Source organism: Diaporthe amygdali (assembly GCF_026229845.1).
Source record: "Diaporthe amygdali strain CAA958 chromosome Unknown NODE_5_length_1802954_cov_64_987939, whole genome shotgun sequence".
NCBI lineage: Eukaryota > Fungi > Ascomycota > Sordariomycetes > Diaporthales > Diaporthaceae > Diaporthe > Diaporthe amygdali.
The window spans coordinates 1,672,396-1,688,565 of record NW_026517025.1 but is presented as its reverse complement, the minus strand read 5'-3'; the positions used below and the strand labels follow the sequence as shown (position 1 = coordinate 1,688,565).

At 54.1% G+C, this 16,170-nt stretch overlaps 6 protein-coding genes across 6 annotated transcripts; 2 read left to right on the top strand and 4 right to left on the bottom strand.

Annotated features, from left to right (window-relative positions):
* Positions 1-178: 178 nt before the first annotated feature.
* Positions 179-1,219, top strand: J7T55_015691 (carbohydrate esterase family 8 protein; the record flags this gene model as incomplete). Its single annotated transcript, XM_053139946.1, has 2 exons — positions 179-292; positions 344-1,219. The coding sequence occupies 2 exons, from the start codon at positions 179-181 to the stop codon at positions 1,217-1,219; spliced, it is 990 nt and encodes a 329-aa protein (XP_052997409.1).
* Positions 1,220-1,756: 537 nt separating this feature from the next.
* On the bottom strand, positions 1,757-3,020 carry J7T55_015690 (uncharacterized protein; the record flags this gene model as incomplete). The annotated part of the gene is made up of 3 exons (XM_053139945.1): positions 1,757-1,981; positions 2,036-2,494; positions 2,544-3,020. 3 exons carry the CDS (start codon positions 3,018-3,020, stop codon positions 1,757-1,759), a joined length of 1,161 nt encoding a protein of 386 aa, XP_052997408.1.
* Positions 3,021-4,546: 1,526 nt separating this feature from the next.
* On the bottom strand, positions 4,547-7,834 carry J7T55_015689 (uncharacterized protein; the record flags this gene model as incomplete). Its single annotated transcript, XM_053139944.1, has 5 exons — positions 4,547-4,927; positions 5,042-6,769; positions 6,833-7,224; positions 7,374-7,621; positions 7,749-7,834. 5 exons carry the CDS (start codon positions 7,832-7,834, stop codon positions 4,547-4,549), a joined length of 2,835 nt encoding a protein of 944 aa, XP_052997407.1.
* Positions 7,835-9,544: 1,710 nt separating this feature from the next.
* J7T55_015688 (uncharacterized protein) lies at positions 9,545-12,203 on the bottom strand (the record flags this gene model as incomplete). The annotated part of the gene is made up of 3 exons (XM_053139942.1): positions 9,545-10,091; positions 10,171-10,947; positions 12,019-12,203. 3 exons carry the CDS (start codon positions 12,201-12,203, stop codon positions 9,545-9,547), a joined length of 1,509 nt encoding a protein of 502 aa, XP_052997406.1.
* A 229-nt stretch (positions 12,204-12,432) lies between these two features.
* Positions 12,433-14,064, top strand: J7T55_015687 (lpha beta hydrolase; the record flags this gene model as incomplete). The annotated part of the gene is made up of 1 exon (XM_053139941.1): positions 12,433-14,064. The coding sequence occupies one exon, from the start codon at positions 12,433-12,435 to the stop codon at positions 14,062-14,064; it is 1,632 nt and encodes a 543-aa protein (XP_052997405.1).
* A 455-nt stretch (positions 14,065-14,519) lies between these two features.
* Positions 14,520-15,873, bottom strand: J7T55_015686 (FAD-dependent monooxygenase family protein; the record flags this gene model as incomplete). The annotated part of the gene is made up of 2 exons (XM_053139940.1): positions 14,520-15,549; positions 15,620-15,873. The coding sequence occupies 2 exons, from the start codon at positions 15,871-15,873 to the stop codon at positions 14,520-14,522; spliced, it is 1,284 nt and encodes a 427-aa protein (XP_052997404.1).
* Positions 15,874-16,170: the final 297 nt, after the last annotated feature.

Sequence of the window (16,170 nt, the reverse complement as noted above, 5' to 3'; positions counted from 1 at the left end):
AGGCCCGGACCAGCCCCAGTTATATCCACAATTCCCGGTGAATCTCATTTCGCAGCAGCAACCGCGAGTTCTTGGCACTCACTTAATATCTGGGGCAGATCTCTCGCACGAGAAGATCAGACAGACGGCCATCCATCCCTCTTCTCTCCGACCTTGTCATTCGTTTCCAGTAGTCAGGATGGGTAACAGCGCCAGCACGCCGTCAACGCCGAGTGTCCCGGCCACTTCGAGGCTCACTCCGCCAGCCGGCAGCATTACTGTGTGCACAACAGGAGAGTGCGACTGGCCCACGGTATGTGCCTGTTTAGTGCCTATCAACACATCTCACTAATAAGCCTTGCAGATCTCTTCGGCTGTGAACAGCATCTCCAACACGTCCACAGACCCGACCACCATTTTTGTGTATAATGGCACGTACACAGAACAAGTCTATCTGCCCCCCAAGGCTGCCAAGGTCACCATTTATGGACAGACCGCAGACATTACCAGCTACCTCGGCAACACTGTGACTCTTCAGTACAACTCTTCCCTGGCCGTTGCGCCAAACGACGAGTGGACCGCTCCTTTGATCAACGAGTCGCCCAACACTGCAGTTTACAACCTTGACATCCGCAACCTCTGGGGCGAGGGCTACCAGGCAATCGCCTTGTCCGCCTACAACACCAGCCAAGGGTACTATGGCCTGGGCATTTACGGCTCCCAGGACACCCTGCTCGCCGAGGTGGGCAACCAATTCTACGCCAACAGCTACATCGAAGGCATGACGGACTTTATCTTCGGCGAGCACGCACGCGCCTGGATCACAAACTCGACCATCGCTAGCAACGGCTACGGCTGGATCACCGCCAGCGGGAGGGTCGATGACGCCGACCCAAGTTGGTACGTGATTACCGACAGCGTAGTCACGGTCGCCGAGGGTGCCGATGTCGAGGATGGCAGCGTCTTCCTCGGCCGGCCCTGGAGGAACTACGCTCGGGTCACGTTCCAGCGCTGCGACCTGTCGAGCCACATCAACGAGACGGGCTGGGCAGAGTGGACAGAGAGCGAGCCTCAGACTGACCATGTCACTTTCGAAGAGTGGGACAACACCGGCTCAGGGTCGGACACGACTGACCGAGTTGACTACTCCACCGTCAGAAACTCGCCACTGCCAATTGAATTTATCCTGGGCTCCGACTATAGGGACTGGGTGGACAAGCTGTATCTGCCTTCCGAGTAAGATCTGATAATGCAAGGTCGGCCGAAGGGTCATAAATTTCATCTTGTATATAGTTTCAACACATCTCTGGTCTGATGTGGTTGAAGGCTTGGCCAAGACGTGGCGTAGACTTCGAGTAAATACAATGCTCATGAGCAACAATCTGTCGCAACGCGAATAACGCTGTATTTCAATAACATGGTGAACGTATGCGTTACTGATGTTGTGCTCAAGAAGATACCCAAAGTAATTGAAGCTGAACAGGGAGAAGACTTTCTAATCTTTCATTCCGAAAGTAAATTCACCGTCGCTATGAAACTTTGGTACTATGAACAACAAGACTACCGCGCTATGAACTTTCTATGCAAAATGAATGTACCGTGAACAGGAACTGTCAAGAATGGACCTCCTTGAATTCAGAAGACAACATTCTGGGCTGTACGTTTCTCCTTCTACCCATCTTCCGTGGCGTTGACCCGAGATCAACCTGCTTCTAGTTCATTCGTATTCATAAAAATTGCAGGCCGTGTTAGGTTTCTGCCCGCGCTTAGGGCATGATTATCGAATTGGGACAACAGGCTTGGCTACCATCAGTCCGATCAGGCTTCTTGCAACCTCTGCAGCAGCTAGGCAAGTAGTCTCGCCGTTGTTATCATATACAGGCGCAACTTCGACCACGTCCGCTCCGATAATATTCATACCAACCAAGCCATCGAGAATAGTCAGTAGTTCACGGGTAGTCCAGCCGCCGGGCTCGGCGGTGCCGGTAGCTGGTGCAAAGGCCTATAGGCACTCCGTGTTAGTAGGGGTGACGACCTCGGGTAGCAGTATACTTACAGGGTCCAAGACATCGATGTCTACCGTGATGTAGACATTCCCCTCGCCCACTCTGTCCTTGAGTTTCTTGATGACTCCCTTCGGCCCAAGCTCGTCGATGTCACGGGCAGTGACAATCTCAAAGCCACATTGGACGTCGTTGTTTAGATCTCTATCTCTGGTTCCTAGTGGCGCCCGAATTCCAGCATGAATGGAAGAGTCGTTCGATATCAGACCTTCCTCGTGAGCGATATGAAGGAACGTGCCGTGATTTACAGATGCGTAATCCGTAACCCCTCCACCAAGAACTCTTGGGTTCCACGTGTCGATGTGCGAGTCGAAGTGAATCACGTTCACGATACCCCAATGATTAATAGTTGATCGCAGAGCAGCCAGTGTGACGGTATGATCGCCACCCAGCATCAGGACGCGAGGCGTCTTGGCGATGGACGCATTGTTAGCCGTGCGCCCGGATGTGATCTGTAAAGTGGTCAACATCTGAGTTCAAGATGGCAACAGGAGACCCAACCTTGTAAGCCTTCACAAGCTGTTTCAAAGCCACCGTGTTGTCCACGAAAGTCAAAGGAGCATCACCGCAGTCAACAATCTTAGCCCAATCCTCAAAGGAGTTCTGCCTCGAGTACACATTCCATGAGTGCGGTCCTCGAATTCTCCGTGAGCCATCGCGGATTCCATGTGGTCCGAATCGCGCCCCAGGTCTGTACGATGTTGCGGTGTCAAAAGGTGCTCCCAGGACGGCTATGTCGTAGCTGCCAGTATCCTCGTCGGTCTTGGCAGCAAAACAAGGTACATATGGCAGGTGGCCGAAGGAGGTCAGCCCACCTACGGCATCGGTGGTTAGGTCGACATCATCATCATTGTCCTCGCTCTGCAACAGAAGAGGTGCCTGCCCAGGTGTACGATCTATCCCAGAGACCGGAGGGAAGATGATATCACGGGTTGCGCCAAGGCTGGCGAGGCAGAGTAAAAGCGATCCAGCCCACATTTTCACGCAGTTCTTAGCAAGCGCAAATGGGCGTGAGGCGAGCAAGTAAGTACTAGATTGATGAGATAACAACATCGAAGGCTGCACTGAAAACATGGAAAGGATACACCACCATTTGTGCTTATCTCGCCGGCTCGCCGGTGTGGCTCGCACTATGACCGACAGCCAATGGGAATCAGACTAGGTCTGAGACGGAAGGTCTTTGCATACTCGCTTTCAACCAATTGGGAAGGCTATCAAGGTCAAGCGACCTCGGGATGTAAGCTGGCTTGATGTACAGCAGTTGAGGTCCAACCCACCCGCAGAGACATGGCTTAGCTTATCATCAGAGCGAGTCACTGCAGATCGAGTGTGTAGATAAGCTGCCAGACACATTTAGGCTCCACGCGGCATATACATATGTTATCTTTGAAGATACCGCGATCGTGTCTCTGATTAATCAGCAACGATAAAAACTAATGTCAAACGGTAGATGCATGTCTCTGAGTTTAAAAAGGCTTGTGGAACACCTTGAGACGATTCATCTTCACCTGCCTGTGGGATGTGTTCCCCATGTTTAGGTACAGTCCTGGATAATGAGATTCCCAGTCTAGTAACGTGTGACCTAGACATGCTGCAACTGTGAATATTTTCCCGGCCAGCGTCTAGCACAGCTCAACTTCATCACAAATCCTGCGCTCAGATTTACGCGCAGTCTTAAAACAGAATGAGAAGATTTTGGGGATTCTCATCTTCGAAAACCACAATCACTACCTGATACACATCTGGATTGTGACTTTTCCAAAATGGGCGAAAATAAAAAAGATAGTATTGCTCCTGTCAGTATGCAATCTTTCTCCTTCTTCCGCCTATTTCGCCACGCAACGTATTGAAGCCGTGGGGTCAGTTATAAATCATTCCACTGGAGATGAAATACAGAACGTGATATAAAATTCATAGAATCCGATTCTTCACCCCAAGACGAGGAAGTCGCTCGTTGGAAAGCTTGTGCGTCTTTTCACCTAGATAGTCCTACTTTCTATCAATATGATTATTCCGTTCGTGTCTGAACAGAGCGTGGCGCCGTTTACGGAACACGAACACCCACCAAGCTCGGAGCTTCCTTCAGGATCAATTCAGTCTCAGCCTCTTTCTCACCGTATGCGTTACAGATATTTCATGTGAAGTCCACCATTGGGTGCCAGCCTCCAATTTCACCCAGGCTGTCTCTGCTGCAGGCTTTCATCTACTGTTGATAAAAAGAAATTGTCTATCACAGTTGTACTCTGCAAACGTCGCGGGTTCGCTTAAGTTCAGCTTTAGCATAGCCTTGTGCTGGAACTCGTGTGGATTGCTTCTCCTCGTTCAGCGCAGAGCGCTGAAGAGACTGTTCGGACAACTCCAAGATGGAACCCAGATCCTCAGTTAATTAAATTTTCATTAGCAGGTCGCCCGTGCAGGCCACTTGAGAGCCCTCTTGGCCATGAACACGATGTGCTGGCGGGGCAACACTGTTGTAAGCCTCCTGAGGTCCATCATCAACTCGTCTATTTATTTTCACTCTCGAATGTCTCCACCAGGCCATCAATTTTCTTGACTAGGTCTATGACCTTGAAAGGCTTGCTGATTACCTCATCCATGCCCGCCTCCTTCATGAGCTTCGTTTGCTCCTCCCTCACATTGGCGCTTACTCCTAAGATAGGCGACTTGCCGACCTCGCCCCTGGCCTGCAAGCCCTTGATTTCCCGGGCCGCAGTATTACCGTCCTTAACTGGCATTTCCTGGTCCATCAGAATGCAGGAAAACTTTGCAAGTTCCTCCTGTGAACGAGGTCCGGCAGTTGTGTCGGCGCGCTCTTTTGCCCGCTCAACGACGGCTTCGACGGCCTCCTGCCCATTATTGGCAGTGGAGACTTGGAATCCGTGGTTCTGTGCGTGGCAAATGTAAGCACTTGGTCAACACTGGTGCGAATCAATGGAAATAATACAACAAGCCGCGCATATGTGGTAATTGAAATACGGGTATGTCCAGGAACTACTTACTTGCAATTGCCTCTTCAGCACTTTCTGGTTGATCAGATTATCCTCGACGAGGAGCAGTGTTCCTTTAGCAGGCGACGGAGCTTGCGGGTGAGCCTCTTGCTTCACGCTCGAGACATTGACCTGTTCGGCCTTATTGAGCTCATCCTTGTCACGTTGCTCGAGTAATTCTCCTGCCTCCTGATCAACCTTCTCTGCTGCCTTCTGAGTCTGAGAGGCCCTTTCGTCTAGGAATGACCCTGGATGCGCTGCAGATTCATACCGCACTGGCGGGTCAATTAATGTGCGGTTTATATCCGTGACTTGGTCTACACCTGGCATCTCCGAGACCTTGGCTACAGCCGACTGGGTACCTTGTTCCGTACCCATTCCCGTGTCCCCGGTCACTTCTTCAATGCTTCCGATTTGCGTCTTATAAGATTGTGGGCGGCTAGGCAGCCGTGGTCTGATCGGTAGACTTTCTGTTGAAAGCTGTCTCATAGGAGTGCTCCTCCCGGATGAAGTGGTATTCTCGTCGGCTGGCGGGGATGCTCGGCGCACTTTGAAATAGAAGCCAAATGTGGATCCATCACCCTCTTTGGAACCCACGCCTATGTCACCACCATGCAATTGGCATAATTTCCTCGAAATTGATAGACCCAAGCCGGAACCTCCGTACTTCTCAGAAGTCTTGGGTGTAGCCTGCCGGAAGCGTTCAAAAAGCTTGACTTGGTCTGCGGCGGAGATGCCAATCCCGGAGTCTTTAACTGCGACCATTAGGAACATCGGAGGGCCGTCGCCCCACTCTGGAGATTGAGTCTGGTCCACAGACAAGTCATCGTCCTTGTAATTGTCGAAGAAAACCACATTCGGTGGATATGATTTTGGTCTCTCGACACTGGCACCTACTGCGACCGTTATCCGCCGCTCTCCCTTCTTCTTCGCTGTGAACTTGATGGAGTTGGTCATGAGGTTCACAAGCACCTGCTTGATGCGAGCGAGATCTGCTACCACCCAGTCGATGCTATGCTTCTCGAATGAAACATCGAGGGCGTATTCAAATCCGATGCGGTTGGTCTTGAGCTCAGCTTGAAACACTTTCAACTGCTGGGATAGGGCCCATTTCGGCTGCGAGATGCTAGGCGCAAGTGACATCATGGCGCTGTCCAGCTTTGAGAAGTTCAATATGTCGTCTACCAGAACACTCTGGTGGGACACGCAGACCAGGATGGTTTCAGCTGCATCGATTAGTTCTGCGATCTGGTCAGGTCGAGGCCCATGCCCCAACATGGCCTTGCTCGTTTCCTTGATCTCCTCGGCGAGGTGCAACACGGCACTGAGTGGGTTCCTGATTTCGTGGGAGACCATGTCAATGAAGCGCTCTTGCTGCTGCTTGCGGTCCTTTGCGTCACGTGCAGTGCGCTCCTGTGTCAGCTCGGCGGTTTTCAATTCCGTAATATCCACGACCGCACAGATGTATCCGGAGTGGCGTCTGGGGTTGAGAGGCCGGAGCAGAAACATGCGCCACTCATCTTTCTCAGGCTGTTGCAAGTCGTTTCTATCAGCCTCGTCACCAGCAACACATCTAAAGTCGACCTTGACGTCCCTACGTTCCTTGAACGCCTCACGATATTCAGTCATGACCCGCTCATAGTCTCGAGGATCGATACTCTCGGGCCAGGAACGGAATTCGCGGGACGTCTTCTTGGTCGTTAGACTAAAAAATTGGTCATTGACAAAAACAGCCTCGGCCTGTGTACTGTCAGTGCCTGTCTGTACGCAAAAGCGTGGGCGGGCAAGCAGTTAAACACTGACCAAGTGGTTCAATATGGCCAGGCCGGTGGGCAGTAGCTCGGCAAAACGCTGAAAGAGTTGGCTCTGTCTCAAGTCTATGTGGCCATGCTTCGAAACCGCATCGGCTAAATCGCCACGCCTGTCGGGTGGGATGGCCTTACTCAGGATGTCATCCTGATCCTTCTCAGATTTGTCGAGAAAGCTATTGTTCTGTGACCTGAACTTGTCGTCTGGGGACGCCATATTGGAGCCACTGCCTAGCAGCTCGTTGTCGAGCGAGCGTTGTGAGGGTGGGCCGTCGAGTAATTGGGCAAGCGCCCCTTGACGGTGGCCTCTGTCATCGAGTAGAGGGCAGATCAGCACGGGTGTGTCGTAGGCATGGTCAGGGGTACTGCTGAAGAAAAAGTCGCCCGCTGTACGTGAAGCTTTGTCAGTCCAGGTGCGGCTGTCCGTGATCGTCGCAAGTAGATACAGGACCAAGACCGAGACCGAGACGCGGACCAGGACCACAACCGGGACCAGGATGTCTGGGCGTCTTTGGAAGGAGGAGAGGAGCGCTTACATATCCTGACCGTACGACCAGTGACTGCTGACTGGAGGGCACCGCGAGTTTCTCCCTGGAACAGGTCGACGGCGTGGGCGCCTTGGGCATCATGACTGTTTGTAGCGACACCCCATGCAAAATTGTGGATGAGTGAGAGATGTGAGCCCCAGAAAACGGCAGCAGGGTGGGGGAAGGCCTTGACGATGCCGACGTAGGAGGAGAGAGTCTGCGGCCAGCTCGGCGCATGGCCGAGCGCAGTCTTGGACCTTGGGGTAAACCGTCAGTTGCTTGCCTAAATAAATGAATGCATCTACCTAATAGTATGCATTGCGCGGCGAAGCAAGTAGTTTTGGGGGTGCTGCTACTATCAGGAAGAGGTGGGCCGGCACTCACCAGTCTTGTGAGGCCAAGTACTCGGAATTGAGGTCGAAGACGGAGAGTCCAGCATTGGCAAGCTGTTCGAAGTCAGGGCCTTGCATGGGTGATCGACTTGCTGAGCAGGTATCTCCACGAAGCGTGGAGCCCTGACAGTCCCCAACAGCAAGAGGCGGAGTTTTGGCAGGTGGATGTTTGGCAGGCGGGTGAGTGCCCAAGGTGCAGCACAGTGCAGTGCAGTGCAGTGCAGGAGAGAGGCTCGATCCGTGATGGTCAAGGTAGAAGCAGTAACAGTCGCAGCAGCAGTCGCAGTGACAGACTCGGGTTACAGATACCTAGATGGCTAGTAGACTATGTGGATCTTGGTCATGAGATGAACAGCCGCTCCTCTCCCTGTCTCTCTTCTCTCATAAGAATGGAAATATTTCTCTGTGCAGTGCAGACAGCCGAGTGGTCATCGTACGGGGCGCTGGACGGGCGAGTGTCTATCTGACGTTTGGCGATTATAGTAGCGGCGAAAATGACTGCGATGGGGACGGCGAGGGTGACGATGGTGGGCGAGAGATGAGGACTGACTGAGCTTGAGGCAGAGCCTGGGAGTCGTACTGCAGAGGAGTCGTGACCGCGTGGATAGGATAGTGAGTGACTACTGCTGCCAGACTTGCCCAGACCAAGAGCTGGACCCTGAGAAAATGCGAGAAGAAGCGTACCTGCACATTACGTCACTTCCTTCCGGGCTTGAGGGCACCTTCTAGACTAGACTGTCTACCTACGTACTTACCCAGGTGCCCATGTACATGCCTAGGTAATCTAACCCTCATCATAGTCTGGCAGCTTCTTTTCACCCCCAGTAGCGTGAGCAAGGGGGGGTTGTTGAAAAAGGACCAGCATCTTCTCCGCGGTGGCGCTACTGTTTGCCCATCATGCGTGTTGTGCATTTTGCACCTCCAATTAACAACACATCACGACCCAGGCACTTGTGATACAACCTAGGGAACTCGGCTGGTATGACGCTGCACAATCATGGTTGACTGGTCTACAGTACTGTCTACCTAGACTATACAAGACAGGTACTGAGGAGGACAGCGTAACGCGAGTGCAAGTCACCTGCCTCCTGCGCAAACCCAGGCTATAGCCTATCGCCAGGACTACCTACTGTAGGTGACAGCAGTACTACCTATAAAGCAGACAATTGGTTGGAGGATCCTTTCTCGAACGTGAGCCCACAGTACAGCAGAGAGTCCAGAACCAAATAGTGCTGAGGATCCGCATTCACGTTCTGGCAGTCCAGGCACGCCACCTGAGGGATCGCCCTCGTCTGCCTCTCCACCAGTCCAGTTAAAACGCCTCCTCAGCCCCTAGCCTGTCCCTAGCTGCATCGTGTGGGTCCCGTATAGTATCATCGCAACCAGGCACGCTGTGACCTGACGTCGTCTTGCGTCAGGTACGTACCCGGCATGTAGCATTCCCGGCACCTCTGCTCCCACTACTGCTTGGCATTCAGACTACCAGCAAACAACCCCCCCTTTGCCCCCCGAGCCCCTTCCACCCCCCCCCCCAATACTCATCATCCTGTAAAGTGCTTACAGCCTGAGAAGTGATTCACTACTAAAACCATCCACAGCGAGTCTCTGTTCAGTACACCTTTTTCCCCCCCTCATGGTCTCGGGCGAGATTTCCTGAGGGAAAGCAACCTGGCAGAAGAAGCCTTTTCGCCAGAGAAGCAGACATGGGGTGACAGCACATTGAGGGTGTCCATGAGGTTGTCCCTCCCACGCAGCCCAACAAAGAGACTGCATGCCTCTTCTTGCCCTTCACTGCTGATTGCCTCGTATGTTCCCAGGCGTGAAGTCCCTGACCCTACGACGAAACCATCCAGGTTCGCATAACCACCCGGTCAATGGTTCTCCACGTCGTATCTGTTCAGGACTGGGCTGCATGTAGAGCAGCGCGGGCGGTTCTCTCATATCTACTGGGCTATCCTGCCCCCGCCCACCATGTCCCTGATCCCGACTCCTATGTCTCTCCTTTTGGTTGCCATGCCTCTCGTCCCGACTTTTCTCGAGCTTAACAGCAGCCGGGGTATCTTGACCTGTCCTCACCGGCTCCATAACAGGTGTAGGAGGAGCGGTCTCAACAGTGGCCTGTAAAGGGCCCCTTTTGATACAGCCTCCGTCACCCTCTTGTCCGGAGCTGGGCGGAATTGGTGACGGTTGCGGGAATATTCTGGGTGCTGGCAGTGGAGAGGCTGCCGAGAGTACTGGATGCTTGACCTCTGGCTCTTGTTTTAGTAGCGGCGTAATGTCTGAGTTGTTGGTTAAGGGTGATTCTGTGACTCCAGCCGGCTCAATCATTGGCGACCTGTCCTAAGTGGTGAACTGTGAGTAATCGACAAAGGCGGCGGGTGCGATTTCGAGATTGATGCGCAAGTAAGACTCACGTGTGCTGAACTCCGCCAACCTTGTCGTCCAAAACGTCACGACCTCCACTGTCACGGCCGTCGCCCGGTTCAGGTCTCGAAACAATCGCAACTCCATCGTTCCCTGCGGTTGTTCTCTGCCGGTTGTCGTGGCCAGTTGCGATTCTGCACATGTCCGTATGCAGGGTCAGCTCAATACTGGGCGTGCCATCCAGCAACATGCTCCTCAACTGGTCACCGGTACGCGGCTGACCGCTCGTTCCACGGGCGCTGAGCTGACGGCACGATCCATCCGGAGCCAGCAGTTGGTGGACGTGGTCGACATGCTCGAATGGACACGAGATAACGAACTCGGGAAGGTCGTGGCGAGTGTGATCCTTGATAACGAACGAGACAGCCGTGTCATGAAGGAAACTCCGCGGCACTGATGGGTAGTAGGCATCATCGGGCAAGGATTGATCACGAGCACCAAGATCCCAGGCAAAGGCCCAAGGACAACGTTTAACGAGAGCAACAAGCGCGCGGAAGGGTTGCATGACGGGCCAGGGGTTGCAGGTTCGGGCCGCAGAGCGTGGAGAGCGGTAATCCTGGTGACCCATGGGCGAAGCCCAGTAGACAGGGCGATCTGCTCCGCCGTCCATGGCGTCGATCCGCGAGGAAATGTGCCGTCGACCCGATGAAACTGGGTTGATCTGCGCGTGACTGGCACTCGAAGGGGGCTCCCGATCGCTGATGACCTTGGCGGTGGAAGAGGTTTCGGCGACCTTCGCAGTCGTCTGCCGTCCAGACCGGCGGGCTCTGGCTGATGAGCTTGGCCTGCGAGGTCTACATCCCCAGAATGACGGCCGGCACCGCTTTTTGTGGCCCTGTGAACCATATAAGAAATTGACGTCGTCCTGATTGGCGTGGGAAGGCATATGGCATGGAGCCTAGACAGGCAGACATAAGTGTGAAGGAGGCCTGAAAAGACCGGCAAGACAACATGTCTGAGGCAGATCGCCATATCAAGGAGTCTGAGGCTCAGAGCCAGGTGAAAGAGAGAATGTAGACAAAGACTCAGAGGCAGACAGACTTGACGAATTCGCGGGCAAACGAGAGTGACGAGTGTGTGAGTGGAAACAAAAGCATCCGTATGGGACAAACCAAAGAGCCTGCAGCCTTGCCTCGATGGAACAGGGCTGTGTCACAGGTTTCAATGTTGGTTGGGAAATTTGAGAGCACTTGCTCTGCAGAAAAGGACAGGAAGCCAAGATACAACAAGACAAGATGCTCTTAGCCTGTCGTCATCAAAGCTTGCTGTTGGTTGCCTCTGCATGAGAAAGGTCTTTGATGGACAGCCTCGCGATGTCCCTTCTTCAAGGTACATGTGCGGCCTGTCCAATTACAAGCAGCCCAGCACCATTGACGCTGGCCATTAGCCATGTTCAGGCCTTTTGTTGGCCTGCTTATCACATAAAGCCTTGGATCCAGCAAAGAGAGGCATCTCGATTGCTGCTGCGTCCCGCTTGTGTCACCACATAGCGAACACCCTCCTCAAGGTGGTCCGTCAGAGTTGTTCATCAGTCTGCCTGCAGATGCCAGGGTTTTTGCTTGGGCCAAAACGGCAGTCTTGATAGCGAGTTCGGAGGTGAGCAAGGCTGAGTTACTTCCGAATTGGAAAAAGGACGCAACCTTGAAAGGTCCCTAGGTGGCCTGTGGAAGATTGCTTTGCCCTCCACCTGATTTGTCGCGATATTCCAATGTCTGGTCTGTAGATTGGCTTCCCCCAATTTTTGGGCGGGTGAACTCTCTCCCGGCCACTCTTGCCGGGCCCCTCTGCCACCCCCCACCATCCACCATCCAGGCGGGTGTACCCAGGTATCTACTTACCCCGCGGTCCCGAGCTCGTCCGTCTGGGAGCTCAAGCTCTGAATCTCGTTCCCCTCCGCGGCACCCACCAGCACCCCAAAGCTTCCCCGTACCCCAGTGTGCGCGACCTGGCGACCCGTCCGTCTTGGATCGGAGAGTGGGGAGCGCCATGATTGATTTCCCGTGACGACTTCCGAGGTCGCCATGTCGGCTCCTTGTGCGGCCTCCGTCTCCTGCTCTTGCTTCTGCTCCTCCTTCCTTCGTCTTTGTCTTCTCCTCCTACCTCTTCAGCGTGATCAATTTACTTTCGGGACCATCACCAGAGAACCTAGACCCCATCTGGACATCTTTGAGCCCGACTAAACCGTCCATCAGCATCTCTCTCTCTCTCTCTGCCTTCTCAACCGTGTCGCACTCTCGCGCACACACTTCACGATGGGGTCCAATCCAGGCATGCTCTACGTTACCATGCAGCCCAAGCCGGGTCTGTCCCTCGACCAGTTTCACGAGTGGTATAACAACGAGCACGGCCCCACCCGCCTCCGTCTCCCGCAAATCTTCAGCAACGGCCTTCGCTACGCCGCCACAGACTCCCAGGAGCCGCACTTCCTCGCCGCCTACGACGTCACCTCCATGTCCCACCTCGACACCCCGACCTATACGTCCCTTCGCGAAAACAGAAGCCCACGCGAGGCAGAGACCATCGGCCAGGTTGATGTCAAGCGCTATTTCTACGACCTGGTGTCTGAGCGCAAGTCCCCACTGTTCCTGCCCATCGAGCAGCTCACAGACGTCGAGGCAGAGGGTTTGGTCTTGGTGGCTGTCGAAAACACCCTCACCGCCGCCGAGGGCGCCGAGCAGGCTCTGAACAAGTGGTACGAGGAGGAGCATATCCCCATGTTGTCCAAGGTACCTGGCTGGCTGCGCACCCGCATATTCAGGACGGCGACCAGCCTAGACAAGAACGCGCCCCTGAAATACTTGATCCTACACGAGTACGCCAAGGAGAACGGACTGGGAGGGCCCGAGTACAAGGCTGCCACAAGCACCAAATGGAGGGAGGACATCTTCGCAAAGGTCATTGGCAACAAGCACAGGAGGACCTACTCGCTCTTCTACGTCTTCGGGCCGGGCCCCAGGGATCTGAGCTCTCTGGCAGCACTTCCTGCCGAGAAGGCCTTCATATCGTCTGATGCAAAGACGAAGACGACCCCAAACGACGGTAAGCCGGTCCTGCAAGCATACGTCAACGCCAAGGACGGCCTCACCATCCCATACCGCCTCGAGGGAAATATCGATCCTAAGGCCCCCACTGTAGCCTTTTGCAACTCGCTGCTGACATCCCTGCATATGTGGGATGATTTCATCAGCATCTTGAAGGAGGCTCGTCCCGATCTACGCATACTACGATACGACTTCAGAGGGCGTCATTCTATTCCTGAGCCGCCCATCCCGTCGACCCTCGATACTCTCTCAGATGACCTTGCCACGCTCCTATCAGGGCTGCGCATTGAGAAGCTACACGCCTTGATCGGTGTCAGCATGGGTGGTGCTACCACCCTCAAGTTCTCGCTGAAGTACCCGGAAAAGCTCTCCAAGTTCGTAGCATGCGACTTCAATGTGGCCAGCTCGGAAGCCAACACGCAGGCCTGGAAGGACCGCATCGCCGTAGCAGAGTCTGTCAGCGAGGATGGCACTCCGGGCATCAAGAAATTGGCAGGCGCAACAGTTGAGCGGTGGTTCCACCCGCACACCATGACAGCTAAGACTAACGTCGCAAGCTGGATGACCGAGATGGTCGCCGACAACGATGTGCAGGGCTTTAGGTACGGCTGCCAGGCTCTCTGGGATTACAACATGCGCGAGGAGATGAAGAGCTCCACCGTCCCCGGTCTACTGGTCGTTGGAGATGGGGATGGCAAGGGCGCCTTGGTGAAGGCCATGGATGGCTTCAAGGCTGGTATTGGTAAGAAGGGGCTGGACCTGAAAGTCGTCCCCGAGGCGGGGCATTTGCCCATGTGCGAGAGCCCCCAGGCATTCTGGGAGGCTGTAAAGGACTTTTTGTAGGCGCCTGGCCCAACCAACGACATGATCACGCTGCAGCTGCAGTTCGATGACGCCAGGTCGGTCGTATCTCGGAGTCGTCATCATGCTCATCGGCCCCAGCCGTCACTAATAATAATCATCCGTCGCGGGCCAATGGCCTTGGTGTCAGCGATCGCTGGACCTGTGTGAGAGCCTTCCGCTGCATAGATGGCCCTGGATCGTCACACAATAGTCGACAAAGATATGTGATCGGTACCACAAGCCGTGCCGAATATTCATCTGCAAATGGTCAGGTGTACTCATTGTGTGATGCTCATGCCGATCGACCCCGAGGCCCACTGGGGCCGTGTTGTTGATGCTATACAATAGAGCGCTGCTGCTAGTCAAGCATTGTCCATTGCAATTTTATTCCCACAACAATTACATATTCTTCTATCATATCCCTCGAGCTCATGTGCTGTTCGTGTACAAATACGTCAATTTGCCAGCGAGTCCAAGGCCTGAGCGAAAGCTAGCTGGACATCATGCTCGTGTATCCACGACGGATCATATCGATTCGTCAAGCGAGCTCGGAGCTCCTCATCCGTCTGCACATGACCGAGCCGGTCAACCTTCTTCTGGTTTTGCTCGTGGACCACCGCCATCACCCTGTCGGTATGCGCCTTCCTGGTCCTCTCGTAGATCCGTAGAGCCCTTGTAATGTCCTCCGCCGCAGGGGGGAGTGCTGTGCTATTCCCTTCCGGCGGGAAGACGTGTTGAATCGACTCCGCAAACGCCCACGCGTCGTCGAGCGCCAGACTCCCGCCCGCCGCAAAAGCACCCCCATGAGCATGCGCCGCATCTCCTGCAAGAGTGACCCTGCCGTCACCCAGGACCCATGTGTCGAGGGCGTGAGCTGCCGAATTTGGGTAGACTCCCGTCCACGGCGTCGCGTCTACTATGGCGCGGTACTTCGGGTGCCAGTCTTTGTAAAACTCCCGGAGCACATTCACGTCGCCCGTCGAGTCCCACGACGCATCTTGATACGGAGCATCGGGAGCGTTCGGGTCGCTTTGGTGTGAGCCGACGACCGTGAACAAGTCCTTTCCGAGCTTGGAGACGAACAAGGTTCGGTCAGGCCCCCATATATGCTCGGCCTCCTCGGGGATGTCGGGAATGTGGGCCAGATGTGAGATTGGGAACACGGATCTGAAAGCGACCCAGCCGGTCCAACCCGTTCGTGAGGATGGAACAAAGAAGGTTCTCACCTTGGAGTGGATCCCGTCTGCCCCGAGGATGATATCTGCTGTTGCCGTGGTGCCATCGCCGAAGGATAGGACTTGCTTGTTGACCTTTTCATCGAAGATGACTGCATCAAATGGCTTGTTCAGATGTAGTCTGGACGGGTCGACATGCTCGACGAGCGCCTGTTGAAGATGTGCCCTGTAGAAGCGGGCAGTCAAGTGGCGCTGGTCAACTTTGCCTTTGTGGTCGTCTACAGAAACCACCTCGCCGGTCTTGTAATGCCTGATCGTTGGATGTCAGATTGCAGAACCATCGTAGTTTTTGCAAGATGCTAATATTAGCCGGGACCTACTTGTATATCATGGGACGTCTGGATTTATTCCGGAAGGCGATATCAGGGCTTAGCGCGTTGTTCACACCAAGCCTGTCCAGAGTCCTCATGCCGTTCGGCCCCAGCGCAATCGAGGCTCCGATTTCCCTCAGCTCGCTGGCTCGCTCGTAAATTTGTACATCGACGGCCGGGTGGTTCTTGAGCGCGATGGCAGCGCCAAGGCCGGCGATGCCAGCACCGATGATGGCGATCTGAAGTTTGGACGTTTCTGCCATGGCTTCTTCCGAGATCCTGGTTTGATTGTCACTACGGGAATCCTAAACTATGAGCTCGTGCTAGTCTTGTTATTACATATCTATCTCGCGTTGTAAATGCGGTAGTACCGTAATCGGCGCCCTTCACACCACAACCATGATGGCGTGAGACGAGATAGGAATGGCGAGTGCCTATCAGACCATCCTCCGCACCCATACTTTGAGACAATGATTGTTATCTAAAAAGGAATATGATAGAAATATGGCTACGATTTGAAAATTCATGCCACAGAAATGAGTACCGGCAACGGCAAAGAT